This window comes from Amblyomma americanum, chromosome 11 (genome assembly GCF_052857255.1).
Source record: "Amblyomma americanum isolate KBUSLIRL-KWMA chromosome 11, ASM5285725v1, whole genome shotgun sequence".
Lineage (NCBI taxonomy): Eukaryota > Metazoa > Arthropoda > Arachnida > Ixodida > Ixodidae > Amblyomma > Amblyomma americanum.
In genome coordinates, this window is record NC_135507.1 from 12,914,001 (window position 1) to 12,936,991 (window position 22,991).

Below are 22,991 nucleotides of genomic sequence, written 5' to 3' on the forward strand. Positions count from 1 at the left end.
TGGGTAAGACCAGTTGGGCTCGCCAATTAGAATCCCAGTTTGTCCAACTGGTTAGTCCATTTGGACTATCCACTTTGAACACCATTATAATTGTAACCAGTTGAAAACGGAACTGGTCCACTTGGAACCAGTTGGAAATCCAGTTGGTTCCAGTTGCTTCTTTTTTTACTGGGAAGTGCTCCTAGATAATTTTATATATTCGGTCATGACATTAGACCAGGACTGCAATGTCGGTTCTCACACGATGATCCATAACAGAGCGACAGACGGGACAGAGAAGAGAGGACACAACACAGAGCGCTGGTATTGGTATCACACATAACTTTATGTCGAGTACACCCATATTTGGACCCGCTTCCGAGCAGCCAATTATGACAGTCTAGTTCACACCCTACCCTTAATCATTGTCTAGAACGCGCGCTGGATTTGAGAAAAGGAAAGGAGTGAGTATCACTGCCTCACTTTCTAGGTGGACACCTACACTGCTGTGAGTAAAATGAAACGACACTAGCTAAATGTTTTAGTCAGCATTCGTGTTTGTTTTTTCTTTCCTCACAGCGTAGTTCAGGTGGCCACCTACAAAGTGCGACAAAATTGAAATGCAACAATTGAAATCCAACGGAGGGTTTAGACAGCGAATAACACAATAGTGCATACAAGACTGCCTAGTTTGCTTATTTTTGCAAGGCCCGCTTTAATGAGGCAAACCTTCATCAAAGCAGAGATGTTGCAAAAGAGGGAAAGACGCGAAATTCAGTTGAAAAAACTACTTTTGCTTCGTGCACGGACACGGGTGTTGGTATCAGTAAACTCTGTTCCCGCCATTACAGAGCAGGAACCCCTGCAGCCTCCGCACACGAGGCGGATGCTCAACTGTATGACAGGACGCATTCTGGGATTGGTTGATAGGGATGGTTGAACTCAACAATGACCCATGAAGTATCCATAATTGCACTTTCCTCTTCCATCAAAACTCTTACTGCCAAAGAGTCACTTCGCATAAAGCGGCAATTCGAATTACGGGATTCGCACTAACATTCCACCTCAGTAATTCGGCAGTTTACCGATGAAGCTTAATGCATCCTAACGATGAACCCAGATATAACAGGACTCACCGAGGCGTGCAATCAAAAGACGTTGCTGCGCTACAGGTAGAAGTACCACCTGCTTCCATGCTTCGGCCTCGGGTCTTCGGACGTGGGCGGCCGTCTCAAAGGTACTGCGAGCCTCTTCCGCGATAGAATAGGAAACGCAAGGTTACGCTCGACCAGGCAGGCTCGGCTGGAATAAAAGGACGCCTCATATAGCAGGTCGAAAACAATCTAGGGGTTTAGCTCCGCTTAAACCAAAGTGTGGCGTGCCTGATGTAGGACGTGCGAAACTGCTGTTGCATAAATGATGACGCCATGAGCGACACCATAGCAACGGGACAGCGCAAATCAAGGTGGCGCGGACCAAATTTTTGGAAATAACTGGGGCAAAATTTTGATGTCACCATCCTGTCAGACATGGTCAATTATAGCTGGACATCGATTTTGGCCCAAATCGGCCAAGGTCAAAATACAGGGATGGCTAAGGCCAAATTTTTTAAATGACATGGCCAGATTTGGAGGTCGCCATCGTGTCCGGTGCGGTCAGTTATAGTTGGACATCGATTTTGGTCCCAAATGGCCGAAGACAAATTTCGGTGGTGGCCTGGTCCAAATTCGTCTTTTGGCGTCATAGTTGCTATGGCATTGAGCGATGCGCAAGCAAGAGTTTTGCTCGGCTGCGACGATCGTACGAGTGCTTGCGCACTAAAACCGACAGCATCTGGCGGTGAAGCAGATTGAGCCCTAACACATGACGTGGATGCTCAACTAGTCTACACGGAAAAACTGTCCGCGGCTATATAATAGCACTAAGACTGGCATAGACAAATAGACAGCCTAATTCTCAGTTGTGTTATTCGCAATTTAGAGTGTCCTGGGTTTTGAAGCAAGGAGAGGCTCAGTAACAGGGTCACTTTTCCGGTGGACATCACAACCGCGCAATGAGGAAAACATATGGCGGTTGCACCTTCCTGGAAAGGCAGATGATGAGGGCTGGTAGATTTTCCTTTGGGGTTTTGATATATAATTGTTTCACAATTACTATTGCTGAGATATATGGCTTAGTTGGCTCATCGGGTGTGCTTATGATGGATTCATACCGCCACAGGTAAGTATAGGGTACTGGCGTCTTTCATTTACGGCTTCTGGTCGGCGAGCCCGTACTTGATCGTGCCGTTTTTGACTGGCACTTAGGAGATTGCATGCCCACATTTCGGGGCTTGGAGGCGGCCTATCTCGGCTCATTGTTCCGGAAACAAACACTAAGGTGCAGGTGACGTCCTTTCCTCCGCTTGCATCCTCTTGCGGCGTGCCAACACTGGACACTAGTTTACTATCAGCGTCCTTCGCCCAAGCTTCCGCACGACGGCGTTCCTTCATGCGACTGATGCGAGCTTCTCCCACACACGGCAACGCCGCGCATAGCAGCGAGACACCAGTACTCTCCGGCAATGAAGTTTCCAAAGCTGATGGCATCGCCCTAAGGTGGTGTTGCGACACCACCAGTCAGAGGAAAGCAACCGTCGAGATGCGTGCGTCCTTGCTCTGTAGAGGCTCACTACTTTAGCCTAAAACAGTGAGTTAGCAGAGTGTGCATCCGCGTGTGAGTTATTAGTGGTTACAAGAAAGGAAAATGCACATGAGCAGTATGACATTGGGTGGAGACCTGAACTGTACCGTGTAGGAACAAGTTAACAGCGTGGGCGATGATGCAGTACGAAGTTACGAATCAGGCATACATTGAGGTGAGGTTGAGGGATCACTGAGAAGTGGGATACTCAGCCATATCCTTACCTCACAATCACTAATTTCCTCGCGGTGCAGTTGAAGTGCGCACCGGTAATGGCGCAGTTCACAAACCAAGTTGTTGCACTTTTCCTTTCCTCAAAACCGAGTCAGCTGTGCATCTGTCGTCATGCAAAACGCTTTCTCAACGCGTCCTGCCGATGCCCTCTAGTCTTCTGGGCAGCGTTGGTCCTGCACTGCGACCGGACGCAGCGTTTAGTGCATGTTCTGTTTCGGCCGCAGTGGCCGCGTTCTAGTGGAGGCGAAACGCAAGACGACACCCATGTGCAGTGCAGTGTTAGCGCGTATTAAAACCCCATGTGGCAGTAATTTCTATTTCGACATATATCTGGAGCTCTCCGCTACGGCGCCTGTTTCCTGAGACATCGGCTATATGGCACATATTGTAGTGGTGGTCTCCGTAAAAAATTTAAGTAGCACAGACTACTTAATGCCACCTAAAAGACGACCACCAGCTGCTGCAACGCATTACCGGGAACTTTAGCCCTCAGAGGAAGTGCTTTAAACATACCAATGGTGACTAACAAAAAATGGCTAGTGTTTTAGGATTGCTAAGCACAAAATATTGTGTGAAAGCATGGTGGGCCACAATAGGTAATGCGAGGAAAGGCAAAGCGCATAACAGGTTCACGGGGTCAAAGAACATCTTAATGAGGCAGTTATGAGTCTTTCCTTTCTTCAAAACCGTAGGATTTAGACTCCATTGGTCTTCAGAAAAGGTATGGCGCATAACTGGCTTCTGGATCACAGAACACCTCAATCGCGCCTTGAGGCGTGAACTTACCATGGACTTCAGCCAGCAGGGCACAGGGGGTGCGCGCCGTGGGCGGAGCCACCTGCTTTCCCGCCACGGCTTGGTGGCTGGGGGACGCTTCCTCGATTCGGCGCCATCACCTGCTTGCAAGCTATGGCTTGGCGGATTGGTGCTGCCATGGGTGCAACGCAGCCATCCTTTGAGGATTTTAGGGATGCCCAGGAAACGAATGTTTCTTCTCGAGGAAGAAGGAAACCTGCAAAATGAAGATGCCGCACAAATCACGTTGGAACCAACGCTTAGTGGCGCGGAGATTTTTTTCACGAAGGAACCAAGAAAGGTTTACGGGGGTTTAACGTTCCAAAGCGAGTCAGGCTATGAGAGAGGTCGTAGTGAAGGGCACGTAGAATTTCGTGTCCATAGAAAAAAAAACAGAAAACGACTGCCGAATGCCACATCGACTATCTTGGGTTTTATTGGCAAAAAGGCGATCAAAATGAGACGCATGTTCTAAAAATATGCTAGCCCGACTCATGGCGTTCTTTTGATGCGGCAGACAATGCGACCGCGCAGACGCACGCCACACACATGCTTAAAGCTTCCGACATAACTTCCTACTTCCGCTCAGGAGCCTGTGTGTTGCGCGGCTGTGATCGAGAGAACTTTCCAGCAGATTCCTTGCGACATCTTCTCAAGGAAGGCGCTACACACAGTCAAACATGTCCTGCACACTTTGCGTGCTGGGCCTGAGTTCGAAGGGTTAGTGGAAGCACTGCATCCGTATTTCTCAGAGTGGAGAGTGCGAAGACACCCGCCGCGGTGGCTCAGTGGTTAGGGCGCTTGGCTACTGATCCACAGTTCCCGGGTTCGAACCCGAACACGGCGGCTGCGTTTTTATGGAGGCGAAACGCAAAATGCTCCTGTGCACTGTGCGATGTCAGTGCACGTTAAAGATCCCCAGGTGGTCGAAATTATTTCAGAGCCCTCCACTACGGCTCCTCTTTCTTTCTTCTTTCACTCCTTCCTTTATCCCTTCTTTTACAGCATGGTTCAGGTGTGCAACGATATATGAGACAGATACTGCATCATTTCCTTTCCTCAAAAACCACTTATTATCATTATTATTATTATAGAGTGCATGTGTATGCAACTAAAATTCTTGGAAAGTGCCTGAATGCAATCTGACTTGGAGCAGTTGTTCCCTGCTTTATTCACTGCAAAAAACTGAGGCTCCCCGCCGCTGTGGCTCACTCGTTGCAGGATTCGGCTTCTGAACCCTAAGAGAAGGGATGAAATCCCTGAAGCGGCATTCAAGCTCCACTGGAGGCGAAGCTCAAAAGACAGTTGTGTACTGATTGTACACATTAAGAATCCCCAGGTGGTCGAAACAAAAAATTTTTTAGAAAAAGAAAGGCGCAGTAGCTGTCTCACTTCTTGGTGGATACCTCAACCGTGCTGAGAAGGAAGGGAGGAAGTTTGGAGAAAGAGAGAGCAAAAGACCATAGTGGAGGGTGAACCCAGGCATTCCGGTTTTGTAGCTGAGCGCATTACCGAGCGAGTTAAAGTGGTGGATGAAATTAATCTAATCCGAAGCATTTCACAGTGCCGCCCATTTCTCAATTCTTTCGCTTCCAACATTGCTCTTCCCAGGATGAAGTGTACAGTGAGCAGTCAGACTGTTAGTGCACATTTGTTTTCCTGATAAGAAAAAGTATAGTTTACGACATCACATGACCTTTATTGACCGTTAATGAGATCCACAACATTATATGAAGTCCTTATGGTGCCGCGTTCGCTTCCATGCCCTCATGAAGAATCGCTCTGCAGTGACAGTCTAAAAGCAATAAACACACTTCTTACACTACTACTTAGAGTGGATGGACAGGCCTAAAATCAACATATTATATCCAAGTTCTACAAAGCAGCAGCGAGGTTACATCATGTGTCCACACACTAGCAGGGAGACCAGTACGTTATAAACAAATATTGCCACAGTTCCGAGAGCCCATTACTTATGGCTCGAACTTGCCTCTTTACCGCTGCCATCGAGTAACGGATAAACACAATGTTTTTACTGATGCTGAAGCTACTTACCCGGAAGAATTGTTCCTATACTGATAGCAATGAGATGAGCAATGTCTACTGCGTGTGAAGCGTAGCCCTAAATCGAACGGAGGGTGGTCAGCATCCCGATTTCACAGCGAGCCCTGAAAACGTTCAATCTCAAGCAAGATGTCACACTGCAATACTCCATTTGTAGACTGTAGCTGAGCGAAGAACGGACAGGTCATTTTTATCTCTCTCTCCTTTTTTTGATGCAGTCTGGAGGCATTCAGCACTCGCACTTTGCATCTCCAGAGTACTTAGGGCTCTGTTTGTTAAACAGTCTCCACAGATAGCTCTTACCATGCTATAAAGACAGTCGATCTAAGGCACGATTGCATAAGCTCTGCCAAATGTGCACCTTACATCACTGAAACAGCAAAAACGAACTTGCCGGCGCAAGCGCAGTGGCCGTCTGCGCTGGCGGTGTGGTGGCGCCTGCTTTCTCGTGGGGTCTAGGCAAGTGCCGCCTTTGATGCACTTTTGAGACAGCCGCTATGAACGTGGTGGAAACCAATCTCTTTAAGAGAAGACACGTCGCCTATAGATCACGCCAGAACCTGGACTGCCCAGGTGACGATTCTTCCCTTGCGCAGTCCGAAAAAAAAAATGAAAGAACAATTACGCCCATGGTACCGCGTATGCTCCGCTCTGGCGGTTGGGTTCGTGGTTTTTGTATTTTACATGACAGCGTATACAGCTCTTTCGGTCCAAAAGCCGTCAGCATATAGTCGGCACCGCGTGTCGGAGAAGATCTGGTGGAGCGTAAAAAAATCGTATCAAAGTAATTTGTGGTTCCAGTGATTGACGAACGATTGGTGTGTGATAGGGGATGACGAGTCAATTAAATCATAGTAATTAATTACAGAAAAGAAAACATGGAAAGAGGGCTCAAAGCTGTCAAAATGCTCAGAATGAAAAGCCAATGCTTGATGACTCTAATTAAAAAAAATAGAGTGCATATATTATCTAGTAATTGAAACGATTGAAAAAATTAAAATGCGTTCAAAGGTGTCAAACTGCTCAGAATAAAAGCCAGTGTTTGCTGATGCTAAGTATCGGTGTATATAGTCGTCCTAATAGAAGACAGAGAGACCCCCTAGAGATTCCGAGCGATTTGTCCAACGGGCAAGGGGTTGGGCCGAACGGGCGACGGCATTCTGTGGACTCCCAGGCAGTGCTGCAACACACTGTCACGTTTCATTATTAAAGGGGAAGCTTAAGCCCCTTTGAATGCCTTTCTGCATTTCCGTTTTGGGGGTTTTTTCGCAAATGCGGATTTGTTTGACCGAAAAAAGCATCTTAGACTTGAATAGGCACCAACATCTGCTTTTTGGGGGAAGTAAATGTAATGCGTATCGTCCCAAAAGTGAACGTCCAGACGAGTCCAGATTATTAATGCATTAGAATTGGTACGTCCTGTGCAAGGTGAAATGGTGACCAGCGACGCGTTTGTGGACCTCGTGACGTCATCACAGCCTACCCACAGTGGCAGACGGCAATCTGACAACCAAATCGGAAACTTCCCACTGTGGTAGGAGGCAGCGAAACTTATTGGCAGGTTGTGAGATATTCCTAGGCAACATCAACCTCGGTCTAACAAGCTTTATCTAGCAGCGCCTGTCCTACAGGCGACCTTCTGGCTTCTTTTACACGTGCTCATATCCTACAGCACAAAATCGTTTTTCACAATTTGCCTCCGTCGAAACGAGTCTGCCATGGTTGGAATTCGATACTGCGACCTTGGAATCTGTCGCCTTGGGATCAGCCACAGAATTTTAAGAGCAACTTCATAACTGTATCTGAAATTTCCTACACACCCCAAAAACAGGTCAGGCCTTCGTCTCTACAATACCCACTCTGATTGCACAAAGGAACCTGGTTTTACACGTGGAAAGGGCAAGGACTGTTAAGGTCTCCAGCACGCTCAATGGCTTTGTAGTCTTCATTGAAAAAAAAAAAACAAGATTGAGTCTATTTGCAAAGTGAAGTCCACAGCAATTAATGTTCGGGAGTGTCACGGGTGCTTTACGCCTGATGGAGCGAAATGCCGCCTTCGCAGCAGTTGCGCCACTGGTCACGGGACCACGACATGGATTCTGGCGAACCAAGCACACTCTGCACAGGTGTGAAGCGCACCGAGAAAACAAGGTGAATGTTGCAGGTCGATAAGGAAAGGGTCATTACCCCTTGCATCGAAAAGCTTCGCTCCAATGCCAGTACCTGCTTCCATGCGGTCGGGTGGAGCAGCTCCTTTTTAAGCTTCTGTGGGTCACTGGAAAGAACAGCCCACTTGCAACGAGAAGGCTCATAGAGCATTCCGTTTCCCTGCCCCCAACTTGACGATGCCTGCACGCACCCTAACCTCTCACGCTACCACTGCCTTTACCCTACTGGGTATACGGCACCAATGCGGAGAGTATGCGACTTGGGTTTTATTGGCAAAAAGGCGATCAAAATGAGACGCATGTTCTAAAAATATGCTAGCCCGACTCATGGCGTTCTTTTGATGTGGCAGACAATGCTACCACGCAGACGCACGCCACACACATGCTTAAAGCTTCCGACATAACTTCCTACTTCCGCTCAGGAGCCTGTGTGTTGCGCGGCTGTGATCGAGAGAACTTTCCAGCAGATTCCTTGCGACATCTTCTCAAGGAAGGCGCTACACACAGTCAAACACCAAATTCTCTGGGACTGCTAGGTCCGTACCCAAATTAGCCGGCTGGGAGCGTGCCCTCTGGTCACCTGATCTGGTTGATCAAACATATGATCGCCCGAAATGCGACGGCCAGGAGGACCGTTGGTCCCCTGTACTAGGGCCTCCACCCCAGACCAAAATCGTTAATAAAACACCGAAAACAATAAAAATACTTTCCACCACAGAACAGGTCGTAGGACCGGCAGGACATGCTTTGACCACGTACGATCAAATGCGAGGGGGCTACCTTCACTGAAAACGGAGGTCCATATATATGTCTAACCACAAAATCTATCGCCGCCACCGGATGTCACAGGAAAACTGTACTGTCTGCAATGACACCAAATCTTTCTTGTTGGCTACTTTTGAGGTTTGGCCACACAAACATGCACTTGCAAACTGCCATCCCGAAGTCCTTCATGAGATTTTATCAAGTGGGTCAAAAAAAGATTCTCTATTCTTAAATTGAATGTTATCTACAATAAACGAATAGTGTGCTACCTAACAAAATGGAAACATAACCGGGAATAGTGACACAGTCGAATGATCATCCAAGCAGTTCAGAAGCTGGAACTCATCACGGGGCTGTTCATTCTTATGCGACTATGACGGTAGACATGTACATGCTTTCCAGAAGTAGTGATTTCATATTTCTGTCGCCCACTTCCATAGATGAAGTCAAATCCATCAAATTCTCTTAGGAACACTTGTTCACCTGGTGATGATGAAATAGCCGTTTTTCCGATTGTATGTGTTGTTCGCAGTATCACTGGCCCTCTCAATCATATCTAATAGGATGCTGCTCACAGGAGTTTTTCCTGACAAACTCAAAGGTGCACGTGTTACAGTGGTCTTCAAAGGGGGAAGAAATATGACACGAATAATTATCGCCCCATTTCACTGCTACCACTGTTTTCAAAAGTAGCTGAGCGTATACTTTACAAGCGAGTAAAGAGCACTATTAGACAAAAATTTGTTCAATTGAGAAGTTTGAAAATAGGCTTTGCACTGTTGGAATATTTCTAGATTTTTTCAAGGCTTTTGATTCGGTTAAGCATTCAATATTACTTTAAAAAAATGAGATATGTATGAAATTCGTGGAATTGTGAATAAACTATTTGAGAGTTTTTTAAATTGACGGAGGCCACACACGAAAATACATGATATAATATCTGAAATTGGTTTAGTAAACTTTGACGTCCCTATTCTATTCTAGGTTCTATTCTAGGACCCCTTTCGTTCATTGTATATACCAATGACATTGTTAATATTCAATTAGTTACTAATATTGTGTTGTACGCCGATGACACAAACTTGTTCTTTTCAGGCTGTAACCTACAAACACCTGAACACCAAACAAATCTCTGGCTGAAAGAGTTAATGATCTGACTCCCTGTTAATCAAATTCAATTGAACGCTTCAGAAATGCGACAATGTTGTTGGCTGCAGCTAGAATAAGAAAACATAATTCAACGATAAGACACACTGCATATTGATGCCACGCTATTAGTTCGTTGCTATTTAGACAACAAGAGGTAAGGATTAGAATGCTTAAAGAACATGAACTTGCTTTTGGAAATATTTAACGACAGAGCACCATGTAGCGTCTGTTTCATATGTTTACACTCCACCGCCCGTTCATTTCAATGGCGCAGTAAACTGTAAACTTTTGCAACACACTGTACTTATTGCATCCAGGTAATGCTGTAACAGTCGGTAAAGCCAAGTGCCAAGTGGTTAATTATGCACTAATCCGCAGATAATCTTCTTAGAGACAGAACAGGGCTGGCTATATATGTGATGTTTCTTCTCACCTCCAGTAAGCGAAGATTTGCTTCCATACCGCCGGCAAGCCCCACACCTGCGACTACCTCCTCTGGTACACGTGGACCGTTGCAGAATCTGCAGGAATTCCCAGAGAACAGGCCATCTGTTGGAGAGTCCTCGGCACCTTGACTGAAACATTAAAAGAATGAAAACGTCAGCACTTCATTCGTGCAATACAACGTTCTTCGAAAAAATCCAAAGCTTCAGTACTGAAGTAAACACCGAAGAAAAGAATGTCAGACTTTCAAACGATAAGGGCCGAAATGTCTGATCCCTATTTGCGTTTCAGCAGTCCGATCGTTTGATTAGCAGCGGTAGAATAATATCACTATGATCATTTCATAATAAATTTGACCGAACACTGATGCCAAGGCACTTGTCTGTTGTTGTCTTTGCAGGTAGGGATTCAAGCTTTGTAGGTAATATATATGAACTTGCTTTAGGAATTATTTCACAGCATTAAGTGGTTAGAGCACCATCCGATTTTTTCTAATGCACGTTAAATATTCCCAGAGCGACTCAAGCTGTGATGGACCGCGCAGTGGTAGGCTCTGGATAATTTCGACCACCTGGGGTTCTTTAACGTGCACTGATATCGCACAGTACACAGGCCTCTAAGCATTTCATCTTCATCGAAATGAGACTGCTGCGGCGAGGATCGAACCCGTTTCTTCGGGGTCAGCAGCCGAGCACCATAAAAACTGAGCCAGCACGGCGGCTCGAGCACTATGTGCTTATCAAGTCTACTTGAAATTGCAATATCTGGCTGTGCGAGTTGCATGCCATATTGTTGTCTTCTCCTGTGTCACGTGACCTTAAGTTCAACTACACGTCACATCTATCGTTCGGTTGACAGAACTGAAATCAAAACAGCGTAAAAAAAAAGCAGTTATAAACCGTTTAGAGGTCAGAGGTGAATATCACGTGGTGATCCATATATATCAGTCTACCACATCATTTTAAAGAAAAAAACACGAAGCAAAAATTTAGTGTGTTGTTGACCAGCCTGATTGCTGTACTAGGCGGAGCCCAAGAGCTACTCCGCCATCAACTCAACCTGCCATGCGACACCAAATCAGCGGAGAACAAAATCCTGAGCTACAGGTACTTGGGTGTGCGCACTTTTTTCCACGTTTGTCATAGCGAGCCTGAGCAGGATTGCTTTCCCAGCTAAACACAATACCTTAACCGTACCTAACCCATACCAAGTAATCAGGAATACCTAGCCAAGAGTGTCTGCCAACGTCCACTTGTGTCCAGCTGGCCGGGAGGGTGTGCGCCGCCGCTTGAGCCGCCTGCTTCCATGCTAGGGCTGGGGCTGGCTCAACCGCACCCCGAATGTTCCTCTGCGATTCCGTGCCCGAGTAGGAAACGCATGTCTCTTCGAGAAGAGGAGCGCCCTGCAACAACATCAACACGATAAGGGCCTCAAATGCTGGCCACTAGTATTTTATGGCACGTATGTACGCATACAGCACACGCAATTACTCACACACACACAATGCACACGCAATTAGCAATAACTCCCTGATGTTAGTGTCCTACCCAGCAATTCTGGATAAAAGTATTTTTGAGTGGGAGGCTGTTTATGAGTGCAATTTTTTTCATATACTGTAAGATATCGCTATAAGAATCAATACAACTGCAGATCACCCGACGGCAGTCTTTTCACGTTTTTTTTCTGTTCGCGTTTTTGCTACCCTCAAAGGCATTCCCAATTTGTTTTCTATGGCAGTCGATGCTCGACTTGATCACTTGAAACATTTTAAACGAAAGATTTTGCTATATATCAGAATAATGAACCATTACCTTCAATATTTTCATAACAGTGTGTTGCTTTTTTGCAATTTTTCAAATTTTTCACCTGAGAAAAGGGGACTTGTGAAATCTTCAAATATAAAATCGATACTAATATGAAATAAAATTTTATTTAAATATAGAATCCAACACTGTTCAGTGCGGGAAAAAAAAGAAAAAAAAGGTAAATAGGCAAACGTTCACTTTTTTTCCCAAAGCAGTGTATTGCCTTTGTAATGAAGTAAACAATCATAGCTGAAGAAATGGCGAAATTAAGGTTTGAGCTATAAAATGCTGCCCTGCCTTTCCCAGCTGCATGAAAAAAAAAAGTATGCTACAGCGTTGTGAGGAGCCCCACCGCAAAGAAAGCGAAAGCGTGCAGTTTCGGCGGACGTAAGCGATGGAACCTCGGAACGGTGAGACTGCGTCTACACATTATATATATATATATATATATATATATATATATATATATATATATATATATATATATATATATATATATATGTATATATATATATATATATATATATATATAGGGGCTCATTTGACAAATATATTAAGGAAGCCAACAGTCACCGAAACCAAGATGCAAGGAGAATGTTTCGAATTTTTTATTTTTTATTTTGTAATGCCAATCAATTGGTTTAAAGAAAATTACTTATAAAGCAGCAGAAAAAACAACCATGCCACCGGTGAGATCTGAACCCACGACCTCCGAATATTGCGTCCAGTGCTCTACCAACTGAGCTACAGCAACGGCTGTCCACTCTGCTGCTCTCATGGGTATTTCTGTTTTTGCGTGTAAGCGAACCTTGAGAGTGTTCATCAGAGCCACCATCGTCCATAGCGGTGGATGTAGCACGTCCTGTAACGCCGCGTGTGTGACGTGGGAAATAATGTAATGGCGAGAGCAGAAACTGCAAGAACCCTCTTATGCTACCTATGGCATCAAGACTACCAGAACTGAGACACTCGTTAAGCTATTAGCAGAGAAGGCAAACGAAATGAGGGGCTCGTTTGATGAGGTTATGAAGGAAGCCAACAGTCACCGAAACCAAGGTGCACAGGGGAATGTTTCATTTTTTCAAATTTGTATAGTCCCAATATATATAACACATACTACATGTTACCGATTCTAACCAATGGGGCAGAAACGTGGAGGCTAGCGAAAAGCGTTGTACCTAAACTGAGCATAGCAGAGCACTCTATAGAAAGGAAAAAAATGTGTGGCATTAAATATAACAGAGTGAGTTACGGAAGAAACGGGAGTTACTGATACACTAGTCAAAATCAAGAAGAGATGGGCGTGGGCAGGGCAAGCAACCATCTTTACGGTAACGAAATGGATTCTAAGAGAAGGCAAGAGCAGCAAGAGGTGGCAGAAGTAGAAGTTTGCAGAAAGAAGGTTGCCACAGCTTGCACAGGACACATTTAATTGGAGGGATACTGAAATGGCCTTTGTCCTGCAATGAAAGTAGTTAGGTTGATGATGCCCCAAACAGGATGATAATCAGGCTTACAGTGGAAATGAGAGATGTGTCCATGGCCCGTCCATCCGATAGGTTGGGAACACCCGCTTTCATGCCGAATCCTCGACGAATCTATGGTGGAGGCGGAAACGCAAGTCTCTCGTCGAAGCGAGAGGCGCCCTGCAACGGCATCACATCTCTCATGAAAAGGGCGTCAAAGGCTGGCCATTCGTATTTTGTTGCACATATGAATTCGTGCAGAACACGCAGAAAAACAAATGGCAAAGGTCAACCGATGTCAAAGGTCAACTAAAGGTCATGGGTGAAGGTCAGAGGTCAAGGGTTCGACACTAACTGTACCAGATATGGTCATACATGGCAGACGTGGTTGGGCTGAAGATCACTCAAGGTCACTCTCCGGCTTACGCACCGCCTGCTTTACCTAGTGTAGTAAAGCTATCCACTTCAAAAAAAAATGGCAGGCCATCTAGCATTGCTGAGCACAAAATGTTGCGCCAAAACCACGTACACAAAAGAGTGATTGAAGTGTCCACTGACCAAGGAAGACATTTACTTTGCCCCTTCCGTTCCTCAAAGCTTTGTCAACGCCAATGTACCCAACGAATGCCGTAGGCCTATTGCTCCAGTGCCACGTTTCTGCCACAACCTTGTCAAAGCCAACGGATGTAGAGCACATCTCTGCCAATACTGCCACATAGCTCAAAGGATGATTGAGGTGTCCGCTCATCCAGGGCACGAGGTATGCACGTTTCTTTTCCTTCTGTGATTATCTCAGAGATTCCATGTCCATCTGCAGATTTTGTGGGGTAGGAGGCTAATAGTGTTTTTTTCGCATGGATGCAAGTTGAAGACGACGACGTGAAATGCACAGCGTGATAGTGGAGCAGTTAAACACAAGGCGTGATGGGCTGCGGCGATAGCATACTGCTCTTGTGTGGTGGTCAACGATACTGATCTGTTCGCGCTGCCACTGGTTCGAAACCCAGTCGCGACAACATTTTATTTCTGTAGGTATCTGGCCGGTGTCAAAGGTCAAAGGTCGAAGCTTCAGAGAGCCATCGGCTTTGTCCGGATCGCTAGTGAAGTAGTTGCTTTCGCACCAACGTATGTTCTCCAGAGTTGCCAGCTTTGCGTGTGAGCGACTTGTGCTAGGATGCCACGAGGACAACTTCGTCGGAATCTGTTCATGAGGCCCAGGATACCTGTTCAGGTTCCGAATGTGGGCCTTCAGGGGGTCTGTGCCGTGAAGGACATGCACACAAATGAAACTGCAGAGGTTCCCAACATGCATCCAAGAAGATGGACAGTGAACACCTGCGTCAGCGGTCTGACACGACGGCGCAATAGCAAACCTTTCGACCTCAGAGTGAAAATGTGAGCAAGAAGCTGTCTAATCCTCAGCAGATCCCCTTGTTGCATACGACGACATACCGTGCTCGTCTGAAGTTTAATTGTCACTACTGTCTGTGTTACTGCACCTTGCTTCATACATTTCCTTTTTCTTTTTTACTATCCATGCTTAATTCATGATTTGTTAATTTCATTTTTGTTTTACTCCTAGCTACTTATTTCTGTACTCTGTTTCTCGCTCACCTGCCCTTTGTCTGAACCTTATAAAAGAGAGAAATGCCAGCGAAGGCAAATCACTCTTGAAAAAGATCGGTCCTCCGATCGAAGCATCGAGTTATATATATATATATATATATATATATATATATGTATATATATGCATGCATATGCCTGGGCATGTTTCCCACCCTTCATCCTGGTGTGGGCAACACAAACAAACAAACATACGGCTAAATTCAGGGAATGCCCTCTGCAAGTGCGCTAAAATTTGGAGGAACACTTACGCACCATAATAATAGAGCAGTGCTTAACAAAACAGGAGAAAAGAAGGAACACAGAATGACACGAGTGCTAACTGCCAGCTGTTTATTTCTTGCCGCTTCTATATATATATAAATCCATGAACCACAGCATGAACCAAAGGCCTACAGCCAGCGGTATCAGCACTTTCAAAACTGGTAAAGAGAGGCTCAAGTACTGCCCGACAAATGCGCTCAAAAGCTCATGCTAGCACATGATTCAAGAATGCTTGGCATTACAGATAAGATGACTGTCTGATTCTTGGTATCCTGGGCCACTAATTGTATCTGTGGCTGAAGGTCTGCTCGAAAAAATGAAAAAGCACGACTGTTCGACAAGCAGGAGGGTACCAATGAACAGCAGGATCACAAGAAAGCTGTCATGCCTTACATTCATCAGACCTTCCACAACCTAAACAAGAAAGGAAAACGAGCAGGCGTTTAAGTTGTATTTTCAGTGCCCATAAAACTGTTTATGCTTTGCAAAGAGACAAATCTGTGTAACCACCAGAAACGATTTGTCACCGGTGAAGAGGGTGTTGTCCACCATGTACCGTTGTCTTCTGGCCAAGAGTATATTGGGCAAACAGGGAGATGTGTAAATAGCAGGGTAACAGAACATGACTACAATGTTAATGAGAGCAAATCAGGCCACCTAAGCCAGCACTGTCGCCACTGCAAAATCCAGTCTAAGAAACGGGGCCGTCCAAAGGCGTGCATGGCCCTTTTTAAAAGGAGCCAAATTATCAACCGCCACAATGATAAGCTTGTTACAGAGATTATTGAGGCTCTTAATATTTCACATGCAGGCAACAAGTGTGTGAGCATGGCATCACTGGCACTACCAGCAAAAAAGCTCACATATCTAAATGAATGGTAACCAGCGAAAGGCTGAGTTGTATAGCTTGCATCAGCTGACCTGATCAATCTTTCCCATTTCATGCTGTGGTTCATTTATATATATATGTAGCAACGGCAAGAAAAAAAGAGCTGACAGTTAGCGCTCGTGTCGTTTTGTGTTCCTCCTTTTGTCCTGTTTTGTTAAACGCTGCTCTATTATTATGGATCGTCAACTCGCCCAACAAGCAACACTTACACTCCGCCTTAGGTGTATACGCGACTAAAAAAAACTGTTCCACTATGTTAATTGGTACACAATTCTAATTACACTCATTGCATACAGTGTCTGACTAGGAACACAAGGGTAATCAGTTTCGATCAATTACCCAAATTTTCTTCTTTCCAGCGTAATCATTTAACCCTTACTTGTCTTAACGTCATTTTCAGTCATGCTATTACGGCCACATAATCAAAATTTAACTAATTCAGTCATTTTGATTTCAATGCTCAACCTGTGTTGTCACAACCGTCTCAATCAAAACGGGCTTTTCTTGACGCCAACTCCAAGAATTACGGCAGTTTTTCCGCTGATTGGAAGCTTACCACTGTTGTGTAAGAGGAGGAAACAGGTGAATGTTTGAGTCCTTGGCCTATATTCCTCCCCTTCATTTAACATTTCGTTGCACTCCAATAGAGGTAGCTGACACGGACTACCAAGTAAGGCATACAGAGTCAGGTACCACGAGATAGACACGTGCATTGCGTGCAGAGAGGAGGAAACGGCTGAAAACTTGACACTTTTTTGTAAACGGCTTCAGCCTACCGCGGAAAGGAGCAGGGCTGATTTATCGAAGGCATTCGGGTTTAAGGACAGTGAAGGGTAAGTAGATTTTAAGCCAGTAGAAGTAACCAAGCGAAGGTTATCTGATTGGCGGCTAAAATCAAGACAAGAGTAAATTTCACAAGTCATGACTAGGTGGCTTGAACCACCGCACGATTTAAAAGGTTCAGCCCATTCATCCATTCGTCCATTCATCCTACACCACACGTTTCCTTAATTTGGCTGGAAAAAGCACCTTCAGGCTTACCAGCAAGGGTTGAGAGCGGACACTAGCTTGACGCCCATGGTCAGGCTGATGGCATCCATGTTGGTGCCACCTGTTTCCATGCTAGTTGCCTCGCCGCTGTCTTTGGTTCCCCTGGCAAACAAGGACAAGTGATACCAATTACGAAGGCACCGCCTACTGGCGACAAGAGCATGCATCTCGCCAAAAATGCAGAATGAACACGTGCACTTGCAAATTTATTTGGCGAAGAATTTTTCGTCGCACCTGTTTCCAGCAATATCGTGCCAGCCATACTGTTGTTATTGAGCGTATGGAGAATGGGGCGCTAGGGGAGGTGGGTTAAAATGGCGGCGCTGCTAAAACCGACTGCTTCTAGACTGGCACCTGTACAAGGCGTGATGTGTGGTGATCGGGTAGTTACCATGAAGAGACGCCATGAGCATGTGACCAGGTCGCATGACTAGGTGACGCGATTACGTGAGTTACCAAAGCATGGCCAGTGCCAGTGTAGTATAGCTGCTTTTTCTTGATTTCAAAGCATCTATGCATTTCCTGCTGTTCCACGGTGGTTCAATCGACACCACTTAAGAAGATCGTCCGAGGAGCGTCATGTTGCTCCAACCAGTAAAGAAGGGCGGGAAAACTAAGAATGGAATGGAATCGCTTTCAGAATCGATATATCGCAAAGATTCTAATCACCTATTATAATTTATATGTGACCACATGAAGCACAGAGCATTATAAACATTATCATGACCACAGCACCTATAACAAGAACTCACTAACAGCCGACGCTGGGACATCTGTCTGTCCATACCTCAAGTTAGAGCAGAAAAATGGATTAATGTGTCCAAATTTCGTTCAATGCTTGGGCTGACCACTCAAATCAGCAATTGTGATCTGCGCATGCCTACAGTGGGAACTAAGGCGGCCTGAACAAGTACACTGTCAATCAGAATGCATTTATGAGACCGACCATGGGCCCTGTGACCACGTGGTTCTGGAGAAGAGGCTTTTTTTCCCCTATGGTCTCTTACGACGACTCGCTTCCAGAATATCTGGCGGTAGTTTAAATCTATTTCCGAGCGTAACAGGCATTATTTTTGATGTACAGAAAATGTACTAAGAAAACAGCAAAGTTTATGAATAAATATTTTTGCAGGAATCAAAAACTTAACTCACGCACAGCGCACACTTCCCCACACACGGAATTGCAGCGCTATTCTTAAAGAAAAATATGCCCACTTATTTTCGTTCCCATCCAAAGCTGTTTTCACGATGAAAACTGAACTACAGAGTCCCTTAGCAGAATAATTCACCAAGCGCGAGAAAAAAATTACAGCTCCAGACTGCCCTTCTTAGGCACACCACAAAAACTCGTCACGTCTATCTTGTTTTTTTTTTTTTTAATAGCAATGATTTTTCTTTTCTAGGCATGAAATGGCTTTAACCTTCTGTCCAGCAGCGATTTCAAATGTAGACGACATCAGTTACTTCGCGAAAGCACACAATGGCTGAAGGGCTAAGACCATCAAGGGTTCTTCTGACGTACGCTGACATTACACGGCACAAGGGTGCCGGTGGCGTTTCGCATCCTTTGAAATGCGGCCGTCGCGGCTGAGACTGAACCTGGATCTCTAGTCTCTTTATCCCAGCACCATAATTACTCAGGCAACGTGTCGCGTACGTCTTACAAATATCTGTGTAGTGTTAAAGAACTAAGCGTACGTTTGAAAAAACTTGCATGTCATTTATGGTTTGCGGTTTATGGAGGTCTAACGCCCCAAAGCGACTCAGGCTGTATGAGGGACACGTAGAGAAGGGGTGCTAAAAGTTAGACCGCCTGAAATTCTTTAACGTTTGTCAACATCGCACAGCACATCAGCCTTTAGAATTTCACCTGCATTCAAATTCATCCGCCGCGGCAGCGATCGAACCCGCATCTTTCGGTTCAGCAGCCGAGCACCATAACCACCGAGCCAATGCGGTGGCTCGATTAAGGCTCGACTAAAACTTTGATTTGTTTTCAAGGAATACGTAGAAACCCAAAATACCAACTCCATCCTTCCCTCCTAGCAAGCATCAGTTGCGCCATCCAATCCACGACAGCACGTACTTTGATGAGCTTTTTTAGCAAAGTGCAACATAATTAGAACTCAAATGGATCTGAAAAGTTAATGTGGAGTTCGTAAATGTGTGATTTTTACGAAGAGACAGGATCTGTTCGTATCATCCGGCTGTTCGAATTAAGTGATTTCTCATTAACGCGATTTCTCTGCATTAGTATAACTGATGAGCAGTTTATAATGTGCAGTGGCCACTGATGTCATATGCCAGACGTTGGAATAAGCCCTACCAGGATGAACCTGCTCGCCCAAGCAGAAGGTGCTGTGGCATAGCCACCTGCTTTCATGTTGCGGCCTGGGGGATCTGGGCCAGGCCATGCTCTCCACTCTGTTCTTGCTTTTTCCGCAGGAACAGCAAGCTTCACTTCTTCCAAGGGGGAGGCTGGAATGGAGAGACGTAGTAAAAAAGAGGGTAACGTAAAATTTCCGGGAGCACATAAGGAATGTACGTACCAGTAATACGAAAACAATGCAATTCTATTCCAAATTCACTTTCAAATTTTTTTCAGATTCTCTCGCAACTATACTGAAGTTCTCTTTTTATCGTATAATATTGCTTTGTAGTTAGGGCAGTTATAAGCACAAGTACTGACTATTACTGCTTAGCATTTCATGTTTTCCTGACTTTGAGGACGTCTCAAAGTTTCGACCAATTGCGATTTTTGTAACGCTCCCACTTTTTGGGTTACGCGTATCATGAGCCATCTTATGCTTTCGCATTGATAAGAATCGAATAGTTGCAGTACAGGAAAGCTGCAAGCCTGTTATCCCCATGTGTAACGAGAGATTCAGCGACAGCCGTTTTCGGTGGTCAATATGTTGCTTACTTCTAATATCTGTTTCTCTGATAGAGAGATCATATAGCACTGTTTACAGCATCAGCCATGCGCATACGATGTCACTTCCGGCGACAATTACCTTGATATCTCAGGATATCATTTTATAACAGCTTACACTGGAGGAATGTAGTTGGCGCTGCAATCGGTCAGGCAACAATGAACGGAAGGCCCATCGATGTTAACGAGTTGTGTTCACAATCCGCCACGGTTACCTCCTTGCAGCGACTTTCATCGCGGTCCTGCTCCAGAGCGTTCGTGTACGATGAGCAACCCTCGGGGAGCACAATTAAGTAGTTCAATGCGATGAAGAGGCACCTCATCTGGTATGCCAGTGAAGTGATACACGTTTAACCCCTGTTGAGGCGCCCTCGATAGGATCTCGCCTTCGTGGTTACAAGCTTTGAAACAGTAAGAACCCCCAATCAGCCTCACAGGGCCTTACAAGGTTATTCGTCATCTGAACGTGAACGGAGCCGAAAAACATGGTGTCGTAACACAAGAGAAGCCTCCAAATATATTGCTTCCGATGAACGCCCTAGGCTCTTGAGCACGAGCCCTATTGTTTCGCTTTTACAAAGTGAGTTTTCTGGGCGCAAACATTTACAGAGATGAAGAAAGAATTAAAGGAAAGCCGCAGAAATTTTTCTGGTCCTCACTGAACACTGAGTCGACATCTCACACAGTGACAACGGTAGATAAATCGATCCAGTCCTTCGTCGTCCTATAGGCATGCTCTCAGCCAAACCCAATTGAACCAGATAGATGGCGCACTCACTCGATCCTCGGCTGACGCGGCCCTGGTGGCCAAAGAACCCCTTGAATAACATTCTCACTGGCTAGCACTTCAATTACGGATGGCTGGACCAATCAAGGACCTGGCGGTCAATTGAAATGGTGGGAGAATGGCCACCCAAAACGTTTGATTCGACAAAGCTTCCCCAGAAGTATGACCATGAGACAGGCCGCCCAGATTCACAAAACATCCAGGCCTGACAGGACCCTTCGGGGCATCAAAGTGGTTGGGCGTCGCCCAGAACGATACCTACTGCAGAGCTGGGATGTGCAGTTTCCTGTTCCTGGTGCACTGGCATGGGCCACGTCACCTGCTTTCATATTCGGGCTCCACCGAGCTTCCGGCCGTCGTCGCGCTGTCTGCTCCACAGCGGAAACGCGTCTCTTTTCGAGGTCACCTGAAATGAGACGATTCCTTTGAGTACTCAAATTTAGTGTCTCGGTGATTATTTTTGTTGTATGTAGCGGTGAAGACGATCTTATATTTACTTAATCCCAGGTGCCGTCAACATGGTTCCTAAATGGCGGAGTTTCCACTGTATGAAGCACTACAGATAGTCCAATACTTCTGCCAGCCATAGAGGTCTTAGTTAAAACAAATTTTTACGCTTTATGTCCATAAAGAAAGTCTTCGCTGTTCTCTGGAAATATAATTGCCGTTCCTGATCGAACAAGGAAACGAAGGTGCTGATATGATCAAACACCGCTGGCAAGCCCGTGAGGAATTTCATGCGAGCGCGCAACAGACGCGTTTAGGAGAGGCGTCAGCATGGAGCCATCATACTTTGCGCCACCATCACGGTGGGGTCAAAAGCGGAAGGGTCTTCCATTGTCCGCGGGAGAAAGTGTATATGCGGGCGCTCCATTTCCTGAATATTCTGAGGTAATTGCGTTGTTGGAGGAAGAAGCCAGCCCGTGTGTAACGGCGACGGTGAATTCCCACATTCACGGTGGTGAAATCCAACCCTTCCTCCAAGCCTCCCATATCCGCGAAGCGCCGAGGTTCGAAGTTTGTGGCCTTGTGGTACTTCCAGATAGCCTTGGTGAATGACCGATGCATCCATGGAAGGCCGGTTTAGCAACGGCGCTACCATGCACTGGCAAAGCTGAGAGACGGCGACAAGAAATACATCGCTATCGAAACTGCAGGCTCTCGCCACCCGAACCAGGGCGAGAGGACAATTAACGGCGCCGCTTCCTGCGGTGGGCAGCTCAAGTCATCATGAGTGACCTCTTGATTGGACACTGATCAAATGCAAGGATTCCCCGGGTAGCATTTTCTCACGCGCATATGCCTTTGCTATAAAAATTTAAACAAATTTGTACAGTCCTAGTGAGCAGCCGTCTCTGAACGTCATTCGTGATCCGATCTCTCCATGGAATTAACGAGCATTGACCACAACGGTGCTAACATGCGCGCCCCTTTACCCATTTATACATATTACTGGTAAGACCTTTGAATCGGGGCGGCGACAAGCGCCACCTTGCCTAGTGAATCACAGTGGGGTTTAACCCTTGCCACAGTGCCTTTTTCAACTCTGCCTAGTGGCATGCAAAGATTGTCTTTTATTCAGGCGCAAAGAAGGTCCAGCCAAATTACGTTCTCGGTTCTGGCATTAGGAACCTAGAAAAATACCTTACGGCCCGAGGCGTAACCGGGGCCGAGGTACGTGGCTTTTCAGAAGTTATCTTCACTGGAGAGGCGTAGAAGTTTAATGGGTGGCACCCTGTGGACAAAGATGGGCGCTGTGTTCGAAGCAAGCTGGACCCAGACGTTCATTCGCATTTTAACTCAACGGCGCCAAGGCACCTGTTCTCCAGAAAATCCGGCGTCATCGTCGGCGTTGCGAGCGAAAAATTGGCCGTTGTATGGGTCACGTACCCGAA

At 45.8% G+C, this 22,991-nt stretch overlaps 1 protein-coding gene and 1 long non-coding RNA gene across 2 annotated transcripts in view; both read right to left on the reverse strand.

Moving 5' to 3' along the window:
* Positions 1-13,667, reverse strand: part of LOC144110340 (uncharacterized) — a 57,182-nt gene extending 43,515 nt beyond the window's left edge. Inside the window, exons 1-5 of the long non-coding RNA XR_013309811.1 lie at positions 13,603-13,667; positions 11,505-11,682; positions 10,270-10,411; positions 3,682-3,907; positions 1,116-1,281 (exon numbers count right to left, since the gene is read on the reverse strand). This is a non-coding gene — a long non-coding RNA (uncharacterized LOC144110340). The remainder of the gene's footprint in view (positions 1-1,115; positions 1,282-3,681; positions 3,908-10,269; positions 10,412-11,504; positions 11,683-13,602) is intronic.
* A 6,058-nt stretch (positions 13,668-19,725) lies between these two features.
* Positions 19,726-22,991, reverse strand: part of LOC144110916 (uncharacterized) — a 46,066-nt gene continuing 42,800 nt past the window's right edge. Inside the window, exons 9-10 of the mRNA XM_077643984.1 lie at positions 21,359-21,502; positions 19,726-19,855 (exon numbers count right to left, since the gene is read on the reverse strand). Of these exons, the coding sequence (XP_077500110.1) occupies positions 21,422-21,502 (81 nt within the window). The 3' untranslated portion in view covers positions 19,726-19,855; positions 21,359-21,421. The remainder of the gene's footprint in view (positions 19,856-21,358; positions 21,503-22,991) is intronic.